General features: G+C 36.5%; 1 protein-coding gene and 1 long non-coding RNA gene across 3 annotated transcripts in view; one reads left to right on the top strand and one right to left on the bottom strand.

Moving 5' to 3' along the window:
- The window catches only part of LOC133532017 (ITG-like peptide), a 74318-nt gene extending 67914 nt beyond the window's left edge, over window positions 1-6404 (bottom strand). The window contains exon 1 of the mRNA XM_061870503.1: window positions 6347-6404. Within this exon, the coding sequence (XP_061726487.1) occupies window positions 6347-6354 (8 nt within the window). The 5' untranslated portion in view covers window positions 6355-6404. The remainder of the gene's footprint in view (window positions 1-6346) is intronic.
- The window catches only part of LOC133532041 (uncharacterized), a 331954-nt gene that overhangs the window by 164453 nt on the left and 151631 nt on the right, over window positions 1-15870 (top strand). The window lies entirely within an intron of this gene.

The following is a 15870-nucleotide window of genomic DNA, read 5'->3' as shown; positions in this document are numbered from 1 at the left end:
CCCTCCCGCCCCTCGTTGAGCTCGTCGTCGTTGAATTTGAATTTAATTTTTTGGATATCTGAATTGTGTTGATTATTTTGATATTGTTATATTTTATACTACTTGATATGATAATTATGACTTTTATGACATGTCAGAAATATTATAATAATGATTTAATTAAATTTATTGGATATTCGAATTGTTTTGATTATATTTATATTCTATTATTTTACTGTAATTAAATTTGATTATTATTATATATTAATTTTACTTCAATTGACATCGACCCAATTATATGTATTATCCTTTTGACATGTAAAATTTGTAATTTTATCAATAAAGGAATATGAATATTAATATGAAAACTGAGGGCCTACCGCGAACCACGTTCGACGTGTTGCCTCCCTGTCACATTTACGTACGAATTTACAAGTGCGACAGAGAGGCAACACGTGGAACGTGGTTCGCGGTAGGCCCTCTGTTTGCCAAAAAAGCAGAACGTTTGCTACGATTTCATTATTGTTGCTCAGACAGAATCAGTGAATGTATGAATAAAATTATTTGTAATAAACAAAATGCTCAAAAAACGGATATCTGTATTTAACAAGTTTCCAAGACTACGTATTAAATATAGTGGTTTTCGGTTATTTTTATTGTGTATTTTTTCATTTTAGGTAGATGGGTAAAAAATATTTTCGTTGTCTTGTGTTTCTCCCCAAAAATGTGATAGAGTGTAGCTAGTAAATGTGATAGAATATAGTTTTGTATGGGATAGTTCTTAATTTTAATTTTTTTCTCAAGGAAAATATAATCTACAGTTGTATAGACATGCAATAGCATTCGATTTTTTTTTATTCCATAGAAGCCACCAATATATTGTCCCAGGTGCAATTTTGTATCCGGAAAGGTGGCCGAACAGGCCGAATACCGAATATTGGCATCTCATTAAAATATGTTTAAATCAGTTTCAGAGTTATTTTTCAGAATAATATTTATAAAGGTATCGCGGCCCTCAAAGTTATTACTTAATTTACTCGTATTTCTAAACTTTAATGTAATAAAATTAAATCTTGAACCCAATTCAGTACCCCTAGTGTAACTTTGATCGACATCATAACGTGACGAACGCGTTTGCGTTAAGTCTCATTTTGTATAGGATTTTGAGTTTCCAAAACGTCCCGCTTGGCGCGCTCTTTCGAAATCCAATACAAAATGAGACTAAACGCAAACGCGTACGTCACGTTTGGAAATCGAATTTAGTTACACTAGGGGTACTGATTGGAGAACTAGTTATGGTTTCGATACGACCTTGAAGATTACTCACGCTGATTGGTGCATGATTAGATTATATTAGATAAACATGATTAGATTCATGCGAAATAAAGTGAACGTCATGAGGGAGATGAGCGCGAATAACTAAGGCGATCGTCAATATCCTATCAACCAGTCCAAAGCTGTAATAACTTCTCTACACGATGGTCCAGCGCTGGACCAGCAAGATGGCTATGCAATGGTTATTCCTCTACACGATGGCCCAGCGCTGGACCAGCGAGATTGCCATGCGATGGCTATTCCTCTACACGATTGCCTAGCACTGGACCAGCGAGATGGCTATGCGATGGTTATGGCTCCTTTACACGATGGCCCAGCGCTGGACCAGTGAGATGGCCATGTGATGGTTATTCCTCCACACGATGGCCCAGCGCTGGACCAGCAAGTTGGCTATGCGATGATTATGGCTCCTCTACACGATGGCCCAGCGCTGGTCCAGCGAGATGGCCATGCGATGGTTGAGAGCACGCGCTATGGAATGGGCCACGTGTAGATGCGTACACACCATCGCTGGCCCACTACCCTCGACGCGGACGAAAAACCGACGCCGTGGCCATCCCATCGCCATCCCGCCGCGCCATAAGCCATCCGACATTACCCTCTCTGCACGCTAGTCCATATTAGTGGGCCAGTAAGATGGCCCATCGTGTAGAGGAGTCATAACACGCTATTAAATGCGAATCGGTTTTCTTATTCTTAGATACTTCCGATACAAATATTAATATTTTCCTTAAGGAAAAAAATAAATATTGAAGGAATTGAGTAACGAAATCTTGAACCATTAAAATCAGGATCTAAGAAAATCTTATTAAGAAACTCATTTTTAGATTAATTTATTTTCCTTTTACTTTTCTGAATTGAACATTTTTATAGGTTATAAAGCCTGAAATGTAAGCACACATTTAATACAAAACCTTGGAATATATTTCCCACATGTTTTTACCTTTACTTCAAAGTGATAGGGTAAAATTTTGCATAATTTCTGATAACGTTCAAAGTTCGTACGGAACCCTCGGTGCGCGAGTAAAACGAACTTGCACTTGACCGTTTTTTTTAATACACCTGACTGTAGTTCGTTTAGCGTTTTTTTGTGATTCTTTGAGTATGTACATACCTCTAAAAACTTTAAGTCACCTACGGATTTTAATATTTTAAATTTCAATATTTAAGACTTTTTTTATCTATCACGGAACAATGGTGTTCCGGACATGTGGGAGGCCTGTGCAGAGCCGAAACCAACACGTAGATGCCCTTTTGACACTTTAGTGGGAGTCAGGGGTATACCGAGCGCATGCTGCTCTTGCCTGTGTCATGAGACGCATGACGCATGCAGAGGCGTCACCCGCCTGGGTGTAAGGACTATTGAGAGTTCATGGAATGTAAAATGAACTGGGTCATTGGGTGAAAGCGATGGACTATGGCACAAAGTAAATAGCGGCGGCGCGCGCCGGAGCAGAGAGTCCGCTCAGTACAAAGTGCCATTTTTGCCGCACGCACACAGCCGTTACATTTACAGGCGTTCTCGGGCACTCTCGGGCAGAGCTACGTAGGTACCTACTGTCATGTACATCAAAATGCATTCTCTAAGGAATGTAAACATGATAAGATGTATGTATAAACGAATCGATGTATGTATGTCTGTAAACTTACATTACTACCTACTCCTTTTTAAAATTCGAAATTAATACAGAAGCAACCCTAGTGAGTCGGGCAAGTTTAGGTATGTATTTTCAAGAACGGCGGGAACGGAGCTTCTGTTTTTTTTTTTTTTTTGTACCATGGGAAAGAAATCCGGACGCCTGCCTTTAATTTATGATTATAGCACGAAACAAAAGATTGATAGAAACGAAGAATAAAAAATTATAATTACGCGGGCTAGTCTACTCGACAAACTGTGAAAAATTGAGATACTACTCCTTAAAATACGTGTTATACCTTTCATTCACCCATTAGATTCGTAATGATGTCTAGAAAAATGTATTTGAAGCGTTTATTGGCACACACAATATATCAAAAGTTATTAACATAAAAAGGGAGAAAAAAGTAGATATTTCTACTTCCCCAACATCTCAAAAGTATTTATATTTAATAATAATAATCAATTTCTTTATTTAGATAACTAGGATCCATTGGGGTTAGGTACATAGTGACTTAAAATCTATTGTTAATATTTAAAAATAAATTAATTAATTAAATTGAAATTCACATATTATAAATAAATTAACTTAAAATTCACAATAAAATAACTAAATTAAATTGATTTTTTTTAGATATAAATGTTTAAATAACAGTCTTTATTTAAATAGTAATTAATAGATACAGAAACTAAAAAAAGAATGACTTATATAATAAATAAAAACTAACTTAAAACTAACAAAAAAAGTCCCCCAAGTCTGTTCCCTGCGGAAGGGTGCCCATAATGCTGGCTACATTCCCCCGTTGAATCGCAATGCCGATTCTTTGGCCATGAAATGAGCCAGCCCTAGGGTCTCGAGTGGTGTCGAGGAGCATCTTTTTTATTTCATTAAATAACCTATGGGCATCCTGACACCAAGGTCCCAAAGTCTCAACTGCAAACGCCGCAAATATGTGGTCGCTTGATAGACCCGCATATTTGCGGCGCTTTAGAGCTTCAGCTGCTGCCGCCGCACCGCCAGGCCGTGATGAAGTAGAGGCCAAATGGGACGGCGCCAGAGTATCCACACAAGTGACATCCCAAATGAGCGAAATTGAAATTCAAAATTAAAATTCACGCAATTAAACTACCCATGATCATTAATTTATTAATATGTTTGTGCATGGGAGAATCAGGCTTTCCTACAAACATTTTCAGGATGCCGTTAGAGCTGCTCCGCATCCTATTCACTAGCGAGGCAGTTCTTTTGCGTATGATGGCGTGAAAACCGTCTGTACGCGCCTCCGCAAACATTTTTGAAGCACTACAGAAGCGGGGCAGCTTCAACAACGCCCGAAAGCCGCTATTATATTGAACCCTCAGGGCACTGAGCGACTTCTGAGTGCAGTTGAACCACAGGCTGCTCGTATAGAAGCTCTGACAGAACGCTTTGAATAGCGTGATTTTGGCTTGATTCGAGCAACGAGCAAACCTGCGGGCCAACATGTTACTCCTCACCGCCAGCGCCCTGCGTTCTCTTTCAATATCTAAATAATCTTTAAGGTCGTCAATTTAATAAAATCAAAATTAATATTACAAAAGAGGGGTATCTTTCTAATAAAAATGTCCATACTTGCAGTGCAGAACTGTTTCTCCGTTATTTTTACTTTTATCAATAGGCATCGGAGTTTTCATCGCACGGTAAGACTAATAGCGAGCTATGGAGTCGACATTAGCAATAAAATTCAACTCATATTCATACTCATACTCATTCATCTATTTAATTAGTGATTTTAATTTTACAAGGACATGAATGTTTGTAAAGGATCCTTTAATTTTGTCGTTCAGGATATAAATATTACTAATAAAAAAATAATGACCATTTTTATGTATTGATTAATTTACATTCACATTATTTTTACCTCTTTTAATATACATAATATTATTTTTAAATGAAATTTCGTAATATAATCAATGCAATAAATGGTAATTGTTCTTATTTGTAATATTTATATATTCAAAGACAAAATTAAAGTATAGTATATAACTCGTCAAAGTACTCGTTCTTGGTTATAAAATTAAAAACACTTATTAAATAGATGAGTTGAATTTTATTGCTAATGTCGACTCCATAGCTCGTTATTAGTCTTACCGTGCGATGAAAACTCCGATGCCTATTTATTAATTCCATAAAACACTATCTATGCTAAAATATTTAAAATTCTAGATATTTAAAATTGATTCACCTGTCTTCTAAAACCATTGTTAAAAAAATCAACGTCGTTATCTGTGGTTTAAGGCGGGCTCCGGGTCGTCTTGCACGAAATAATTTATGACAGTGAAATGGCGGGAGTAGTTAGATTAAAAATAAGTTTCAAATAATACAATATAATGATACTTTAAAATTAAAATAAAACTATGCGTAAAGAGGTTCTGTAAATATGCAATTCTAATCATTATTTGATGCACCCTTAGAAGATTAGAAAAAATCTACTAACGAAAGTTGTCATTTTGAAATGACAAATCATTTTACCGGCGCAATATTTTATATTTTCACAACACGTTTTGACAATGCATTAAATCTGACAAAAGTCGAAATGTAAATGGATAAGGCCTTTTAAACTGATTTTTTCTTTAATGACAAATTGGGGCATTGTCATCATTAATGTCATTTTTTAATGAAAAATGTGATGTTTTTAACCAAAACGCCATTGTCGGTTATCGATAAAGTTGATTTCAAATTGAAGCTATATGGAAATAGGGGCTTATTGACAACTAACAATAAGTACCCTTTTGTTTAAAAAAAGCACAAATAATCTTTATAATAACACTTTTACTTTGTTCTATTAAAATCGCTGCAAAGTCAACTTAGACGGACTCTAAGCACTTTTTTCAATGTCATTATATAAACGAACTGTCCTTTAAGAAATGACAAATCATTTTTTTGACGCATTATTCCCACAACACGTTTTTACCACATATAACTGATAAAATTCGAAATGCCCATCCAATAGAGTTTTAAATATTTAAAGATTAAAAAGTCAAATAAATTGAATGTATAAATTTATAATCCAATGGTCATTTAGAAATAACAAATCATTTCTACAACTCGATTTCATCAACTACTTCATTTTCATCATTATTTCTAACCTGTTTTTTTAAAGACTAATAAATCGAATGAAGCTGAAAAACAATAAATAACCTCCTAAGGAAGATCCTACATATAGTACTTAATAAGTTCTATAAAATTTAAATAGTATTTTATTGGAACAGAGCTGCATTTGTTTTGTTTTGATTAATAAAAAAAAAATCCATTATAGGTCGAAATTTCACTGGCAAATGATTTTTTACGTCTATGGCTGGGGAGGTTAAGGCGAATAAATCGTACAGATTGTATACACGGTGTATTGTACTTACCGATACATGGTGTGGCCTGAAGCGGGTCTGACGGTGAACTGGATCTATATTGGGAGGTCTGCGCCGCGCATAGGGGTGGGTTTTCAGTGGGCGGTGTGGGGTGCGACGGGGATGCGATTTATAGTCGCAATACAACTAGTATTAGAGCTCGGTAACGATTTTAGAGCAAAAATGTAAAATTTATAGATTTAATCGTTGAAAACACCTTTTGTTACGTAATATCTAAATAACAAGTATTGGTTTCTATTAGCACGTTTCCTCATCTTGCCTTTTAATAATGAGGTCGCAAGCGTGCGTCCCCGGTAATATGCGACGAGAAGGGACAGTTTTCAAAAAAATCATCAAAAATTATAGTGGTAAATTATACAAAATTATGCATAAGAACAGTTTCAGTAAATGTTTTAGATTGTTTAAGTATCAAAATTACGTTGAAATTAAGTCGATTATCAGAGAAATAGTCACTTGTTTTGAAGTAATTTCAGAAAATTGATTTCGTCTAACTTTCATTTACACTACTTCGAATTTATAATAACAAAAATGTAGTTTATACAAGTTGTAGTACAGGACAGACAGTATTACATATAATTATCTTAGGCTAATTATCAGAGCAATTTATTGATGTAAATATTATATAACCACCTCCTACCTCTGGAGTTGCAGGCGTCCATAGGCTACGCTGACTGCTTACCATCAGGCGGGCCGTATGCATGTTTGCTACCGATGTGGTATAAAATAAAACTTTTGAACAAAAAATAAAACCGACTTCAAATATTACCAAAAGCGCCATACATGTACCTATAACATTTGAAGAGTTCCCTCGATTTCTCCAAGATCCCGTCATCAGACCCCGACTTGGTGCCAACGGGATCATCTCGGGGTTATACCCGTTCGATTAAAAAAAAAGCAAACGCTTTTAATTTCGGTTTCGCTCGAAAAACCGTTATTTTTAAACCGGTTTTTATGAGAACAGTTCTTGTCAAATTAACCAGTTTAGTGCAATAAAAACTGGTTTCTTTCTATGTCGGTGTCTATGTCAACATGGCATAACCAGGCCTGCCGTCAGTTTCGTCGCTCGTCGAATAAACCGGTTTTTTAGGTTACAATAAAGTTCCTAAAACGTTCGCGTTCTTATAAAAGTTCGGAGGAAAACCGAAATAAACCGGTATTTACCGGTATTTTTTCAAACCGGTTCCGAGCCTTGGGCGGCACCACACTGAGTCTTATGAGGCGCTGTTTCTTCTTTTTTCTTGTTTACATCGTTTGTAAAACATGGTTGGCACTATAACTTTAATTTTTTTATGACATAAGATGCAAACTAGCTGATAAATGACACGTGCAAGTCGTGCAACACCAGAAGGGAGTTGAAGTGTGTTGCCAGCGTTTAAGACAGGGTTTCTTTAAGGTTTATTTATCATATTGACCTGGAAATACCGCAGGCGACAATACATTCCATAGTTTAGCTGTGCGAGGCAAGGAAAAGGCAACCTCCAAAAATATTTATTTGTCATACAGGTTGGACAGAGAAGTATACATTTTGTTTTTTAAATTTTAACTATATTAAGTTCAAAGATTATTAAGTATTGTTTTAAAAATATATTATTCAGGGTTGGCAAATATATGCGGAATAATAATGTCAGACATATGTCCACCACGAACAGCAGGCAAATGTGAGTCAACGGCAACGTTACCTATGCATATTTTCGCAGTGTTTGTTTCGGCGTTATCTTAGTAAATTTGTGTTGGATGGTCGGTTTTAACTGTTTTAACTTCATCAGTTTGTAATTTTAGATAGTCCCACATATAGTCAAAGTCAAAGTCAAAGTCAAAATATTCTTTATTCAAATAGGTCTAGCAACAAGCACTTTTAAATCGTCAAATTTTACAAATATCATCTTAATCTAAATATCAGAGCAATTTATTGATGCAGTTATTATTGTTCTAAAAAAACATTGTACTATTATAGATATGGTAAACTTAATAATAAGAATTTCACAAAAAGATCGTCAAACATCAAAATTGTATAAAAATACTAGTCTATAAGTCAGGAGCTGCAAAATTTGGGGAATTTGGGTGCAAATCACTGTCAATGTTTCTCGAAATTATCGAACAAACAACGTGTTTTAAACAACACAAACGTTTAAGAAAAAATTGCTTGCTGCTACAGGTAAACATTTGGCAGAAATTATCTTCCGTATATTTGCTGAATAAATGTTGAGTTGAACTTGAACTTCAACACTTACTCAGCAATTAGGCCACAAGGGCACTTTTACACGTCAACATGGAATACAAGCAAAAACAAGCACATCAACAATTAAGTATAAAATACAATAACAAAAAATAACTAAAATAATAATAATAAAATAAAAACAAACAGATAAAAAAAAAATCTAAAATATCTCTAAATGACTTTTATCAAATTATCCTTAGAGATGTATAGAGTCTCTAAGAGTCAAAATTCCGTATAATTAAAACATTCATTATGTTAAAAGAAACATAACGAGAACCGAATGAGGTGTCTCACTGTAATTATACTAAAAAATAAAGTTAGTTTAAACAGACCAGTCTCCACAAACAGCACCCGTTTACGAGTATGACGCGTATCTCAGCCATCGCCTCCCTCAACCTTCATTCGGGAAAGTGGCGACCCGATCAACGACGCCACCGTAAGCAAAGACTTTTAAGCGAGTGTGACATGTTCAAGCTAACGGAGTATATTAATATTTAAATAATAATAACATGTAGCTGTGAGACACAACAGTTTGTGCTTGTATGTTATATATAAAATACGGTATAGCTACACAAAATTACTAGCTTAAATTAACTTAAATTTACTTAGAGATGTAAAGGTCTCTAAGTGTCAGAATCATTAAAAATATAGGTATACTACAATACAATTGCCAACCCTGAATAATATATTTATGAATTAAAATTTTAAAACAAAGTGTATCACTCTTATTTGCCCATCCTGTATGTATTTATATATATGGTTGAGGACTGCTAGCCATAAAAATGGTGAAGATGGAAAGGATGAAAATAATAGTATGTTTAATGGTGCCACTTCCATTATCATCATTATCATATCAGCCCTTTATCGCCCACTGCTGAGCATGGGCCTCTCTTCCAGTACGCCACTTATCCTGGTCCTGAGCTAATCTCATCCAGAAGTGACCCGCACGTCGATCTTCCGAATGTCGTCCACCCAACGAGCCAACAGACGCCAGGGGCTTCTTTCATCCGAAAGCGGCCATCATTCCGTTAACATTTTAGTCCACCTGCTACCACTCTGCCTAGCAACATGTCCCGTTCAACTCCATTTTAATTTGGTAATGACCGCACTTCCATACTTTGTTCTATCAAAGTCCGTGCAGATCTTAGACGATCTATAGTCGCAAGCGGAAGTTCACCAATATAACGTCGCCCTTATCTGCTGGCGTCACACGCCGCCGGAAGTACCCATATATCCTCAGTTTCCGTCTTTTTCATAAAGTGCCAACGGATGTAAGTACGCTTTTAGAAAATGTGAGTAATGTGGGTAATAACTTCGCCTTAGGTAGGTAAGAGTAAATCTTTCTTTTTTCAGTGCGGCGACCGCGAGCCTGAGACTTACCTCTCACATATTCGCTAGCATATGCGTAACTTACTTTCCATAGGAATCGTACTGGCATATTAATGCGAGCAAGAGTAAGTTACGCAAACAGCGAATAATATGTTAGTGTCAGGCTCGTGGTAGCTGTTTATTCATTCTTTTAAAGTTATGGCTTGAGTCCAGTGGGACTATTTCGCCAGTATCAAGGTATTAGGAGCTTTAAATACGACTAAAATTGTACCGAGGGTGGGATATATATAATATAAAAATACTTAAATACATAGAGAACATCCATGACTCAGGAACTCAGGAATATCTGTGCTCATCACACAAATAAATGGCTACCGCGATTCAAACCCAGGACCATCGGCTTCATAGGCAGGCTCATTATCCACTAGGCCAGACCGGTCGTCAAAACACACGTCGTCGTATGTGTACCAATATAATATAAACAGGATTTTAGGTTTATAAAACACTACCCAGATGGCATGTATGCTAGTCTGCCATGCCGTAAAACTAGGCATAAAATGTCCCCAAGCTGCTTTGATACTAAAACTAGAGTCCATCTGGACGTAAAAATGCGCTGTGCCAGTCTCGTAAACAGAATGAAAAGTTTATCCCTTGTAAGTAAAGGTGACGTTCAGATGGCAACTGGAGCTGCATTACTATTGCGACATTACTGCTTCTGTCTTGATGCGAGTGCTGTCGGTGTGTCGGTTAATTTTCTTGATAAAATGACTGACGGATTAAACGGGGAAGTAATGCGGGGGCGAACGTCCTCTGACTTTTACATTAAATAAATAAATAAATATTATAGGACATTATTACAAAAATTAATAAATAATAATAAATAAATATTATAGGACATTATTACACAAATTGACTAAGTCCCACATAAGGCTGGTGGTTGTTTTGTTACTTGGTGGTTGTGTGTTGGCTGGTACTTTGACAACGATATATAATAGTATAAATACTTAAATACATAGAAAACACTCATGGCTCAGGAATCAGGAATGTTCATCACATGAATAAATGCCCTTGCCAGCTTAAGCTTATTACTTTTTTATATTATTATTATTATTATTTATAGCTTATTAATTGACCCTCACAAAAAATTAATTTGTTAAATATTATTACAAAAAAAACCTAGCCAATAAGTACTACGGGGGAATCCGTGTTTGGGTTGCGTTGAGCTAATATAAACATTATATTATTTTGATCATCTTTATTCAGCAACAATCAAACTGGTCTATTGGTTGTTTATTTCAGGTTGGTTTTTATCGACTTCACTGCACTCCTGTGATTCTAAAGCTCTCGAATACCCTTGCTTCCTTAGCGACTGAATCACTTGCTTGTTCAAATTCTCATCAGCCCGGTAGTGTTCGTCACATGCCGCCATTTTTGTTATCACACCATTAACAACCGTCATCTCTCCTGCTCCAGCGATTGGGCTTCCCGCAAAAAAGCTAGACGTATGGATGAGCTGATTTAAATGTACATTGGACAGTAAAATTCTACCTTCAGGACCCATTGCAAATATTGCTGCAGGACCTGAATGCCCTTCGTTCGCAAATCTTGTGTCCACAAGGAAACCTTGAGAATTGTACAACTTTCCATTTCTTACGTGTACTTCAAACATGTCTCGCTCCTGGGTTTCGTAGTAAGAGACGAAGGGAGGACATCTGTAGTTAGTCTGCCATGAGCAGGTCGTCTGCTCATCTTTGTATCTACTCTGCATGTAGTATGTCTCATAAGCGATTGCTATGCTTGAAACTCCCTCATGCTGCGCGAAAGAGTGCAGCTGGTATTATTGGTCCATTTACAAGTATGTACGCCTTGTTTATTAACTACGAACAACTGGTCATTGAATGATACAATGTCTTTCGGTGTATCTACATCTGAAGGCACATACTGGCAACTATCAATAGTAGTATCAGCATTGAGGGAACAATTCCACAAATTACCATTTAATGTTATTGCGTAAATACTGTTTTCCATATTAGCGAAACCATATACACGTGAATTCATATCGTACATTTTCATGTAACTATTGTCCACTTTCAATGAGCAGCGTAAAACTTTTCCATCTTCCTGTCCGATGAATATATATTTTCCAACGTGGCTGAACGCCCACATATAGCTGTCCTTCATTTTCTGTAATATTCGGCAGCTATCTGGTTGATTTAAATCACATCGTAAAATACCAGAGGGACTATATTGAGAGGCATATAGATACCTCCCTTCAGCCGACAAGGATAACGTCTCAGAACTGCCAGTATAAAAATTAATGCACGATTTTTTCTCATAAAGATCGCATCTTAGAATAACACCAGAAGAAAAACTCGCATAGAGGTACTCTCCAAAAACAAGCAATGCATGGACCTGAGTACTCGCTTCATGGAAAACTTCACACTCATTTGGTTCTGCCAGAAGACATCTTAGAATCTCTCCAGTTTCTTTACCAATGAACATGACTGCAGGCGTCGCGTATATTGGGTCACGCGACCTAAGATCTTCCGTTTTTATTATCTTGGTAAAAGTAGTTGATGCATTGAAGTACGAGGCAGCCCCGAGGTCTTCGCTTGTTGGATTGTTGTCTTCAAGAACTGCTGCGGCAGCTTTCGCCGCCGCGATAGAACACACCAATAATAATAACTTCATGACAGAACAAAGTTCCAATACGAACTGAATGACTCGCTCAATGCTAACTTGTTTGCATAAAAGAGATAAGACTAGTGGCGATAATATAGGTAAACGGTCAATGCAGATAAATATAATAATTCTAAGAATTCGGATATCTCCCGTTCTGTATGTAAACTCAGATCACATTATAAGGAAATAAAATTAATACTAGTATGGTCGGTCGGCCTTATTGGGATTAGTGCGGTTTCCTCACGATATTTTCCTTCACCAAAAAGCGACTAGTAAATATCAAATGATATTTCGTCATAAGTTCCCAAAAACTCATTTGTACGAGCCGGGGTTTGAACCCGCGACCAGATTGCAAGTCGCACGCTCTTACCGCTAGGCCACCAGCGCCGCTAGGCCACCATATATTATCATCCTACCTAACCCAACCTAACCTATTTTTTCAAGGATTTTGATTTTGCGGGGCCGCAGTTCAAATCTTACCTAAACCACTTTTTTGCTGAGGTATTGTCATTCTTCTTTGCGCTGCAGCACTGAGTTAATCGTCGCCACAGGAATATTGAAAGTTTATGTACTCACCTGATGATTAAATTTATGGATTAATTAGTCAATAATTAATTCAATCATATCTTGGTTAATTATAAAGTATTAGTGATTGTATTTATTAGTTGTTGATGATAAGGTGAACAAATATGATTATTAACTTTAATAAAAAGGTTTTATTTTCAATTATATTTATTCATTATTTAATTTATCATACTAGTAACCCAAATAGCATCTAGTGATTGATTTAGCAGTTTCAAATAATTCTGAATCAAGGTAAATAAATAACTTGATGACAAATTATGCCTAATTTATATAATTAACTTAGTGTTGTTAAGCAGTATTGAGAATTTGATGTAATATTTACTATTAATTCTGTTTTAATTGCTTGTTCACATAACAGTGGGGTTTGCTTTTATCTACTCAGACATCTATTTTAACTTAGTATTCTTAGTATTTTTGGTAGGTTTTTGGTAGAGGGTCGAAGTTCTAACCTAGTTTAACTTTCCTTTTGCTAGGTAATTGGGTCAAAATTATTTTCGTTGCCTTGTTTCTGACCTCTCTGTCATGCTTGTGCCATCTATCAAACAAAAAAAAAGTCTAGTGCTATTTTATGTCTTTCTAGCTGTAGATTATATTGAATATGAGAGAAATAGAAAACAAAATTTCATACAAAAAGCTCCGACACTCCGTCACTTTTTTTTGGAGACAAAATCACTTAAAGAATTTTGACCCAGTTATTCGTTTGTGCGGAGTCGCAGCTCTAACCTCACCCAACCCATTTATGTCATGCACTCATTATGCCACACAAATAATTATGTGATGTCACTTGTTAGAACAAATAATATGCTTTAGAGTATGTAATAATTATGGCAATGTATATTAGAAGAAGTAATATACCTTATGAACATTATACCTACCTATAATAACATTATGTATTCCGTTAATTAGGTATTACGGTAAAACTACCGTATACGCCATACGCCATTTATTACGGTATTCAAAATAATAATGTATCAAACTATAATATATGAAATTAAATATAAAAAATTTAGTGCACCCGCCTCGGACAGACCGACAGACGGAAATGGTGAAACTATAAGGGTTCCTAGTTGACTACAGAACCCTAATAACAGGATTATAGCTTTATAAAAGACTACCCAGATGGCAATGCATGCTAGTTTGCGGCCGTGCCGTAGAAGTCGGCATAAAATGTCCCCAAGCCGATGCTTTGATACTAAAACTAGAGTCCATCTAGACGTAAAGCGCTGTGCCAGTCTCATAAACAGAATGAAAAGATAACCTTTGTAAGTGAAGACATTCAGATGGCAACTGGAGCGGCATAACTGTTGGGACATTACTGCTTCGGTCTTGACGTGGGCGTTGCTCTTCAAGAACTGCCGCGGAAGCTTTCGTCGCCGCGAGAGAAAACACCAATAGTAATAATTTCATGTCAGATCAGAGTTCCAATGCGTACTAGATGACTCGCCCACTGCTAGCATGTTGGCTTCAAAGATAAGACCAGTGCCGATAATATAGGTGAAAGATCATTACAGATAAATGTACAAATTCCAATTCTTTAATTCTTTCTTTACTTAATTTGATTTTTTTTTCTTTAATTCTTTTAGGTAAGCATGTTCCATCCTAGACTACATCGGCACTTTCGATCAGGTGAGATTATGGTCAAATGCTTACCTTTTCGTAATAAATAAAAAACTCATTACGCATTTTTATATAATTAAATAAAATTAATTGCTAGAACGATCGGTCGGCTGATCATTTTCTACTGAAATATTTATGATCACCAGGGCCCGTACATTTCATGCCGTTGACGCAAAAGTGATGTAATTTAACATACCGGGAGTTTTTATACAACACTACAAATTTAGATAACTATTGACGCGCAGAAAAATAAATACTTGTTACGTAAAATATACTGCTAAAAATCAAAAATATGTATTATATAATAAACTTCAGTGAAAGTTAGACGTTTCTAGCCGAACCGCAAGCCGAACTATGAAACGCGGAAGTAAACGGACGGCTCGTGGGTCGGCTCGGTACTGATTGTCAAGTATCTATATCAGTTATCTAAAGAGGTTGACAAATGATTAATTATCACGAAAATACCCTTGGAGGATTGAAAAACTGAAGACGCCTTGACTGTAATTTTCTGTACAAAACAGTCTGCCGATTTTTGCGGGGGAGGGGCACGTCAAATGTATGGCTATTTGTACGTAACGTACAAATATCCATGTCAGCTAAACGTCAGTCCGTACAATACATATGACCATTGGCCGAACTTTTCGATAGAGGGGTAAAGCTCTTAAAGGCGTCTCCAGTTGTTAAATCCTCCAAGAAAATACCAATTGGAATCATACTCTATGTAGCGTGAAGTAATTTTTCCGTCAACGGCATGAAATGTACGGGTCCTGATGATCACCGGTCATAGAAAACGTAGTGTAAAGGATGACACATTCTAGACCGGTTGGGGGCCATGCCGGAGCCTGCGGCACTACGTTTTTTATGGAAAGCACCATGTGATCACCGATGACCCGTCATAGAAATGTCGGACGCCTCGGCCCGGGCCCAGCCCGATCTAACGTGAGTCATCCTTTAGGCATCTCGGCCCGGGCCTAGCCCACTCTTGCGTGAGTTAACCTGAAAGGATGTTGGATGCTTATGTTATGCTGATCATTAACAACTAGTAGTTTTTGATATTAGGTCTACTTTTTACTGCAGGTTTTGC

This window comes from Cydia pomonella, chromosome 26, assembly GCF_033807575.1.
Source record: "Cydia pomonella isolate Wapato2018A chromosome 26, ilCydPomo1, whole genome shotgun sequence".
Lineage (NCBI taxonomy): Eukaryota > Metazoa > Arthropoda > Insecta > Lepidoptera > Tortricidae > Cydia > Cydia pomonella.
This window is presented reverse-complemented; position numbering and strand designations above follow the sequence as displayed.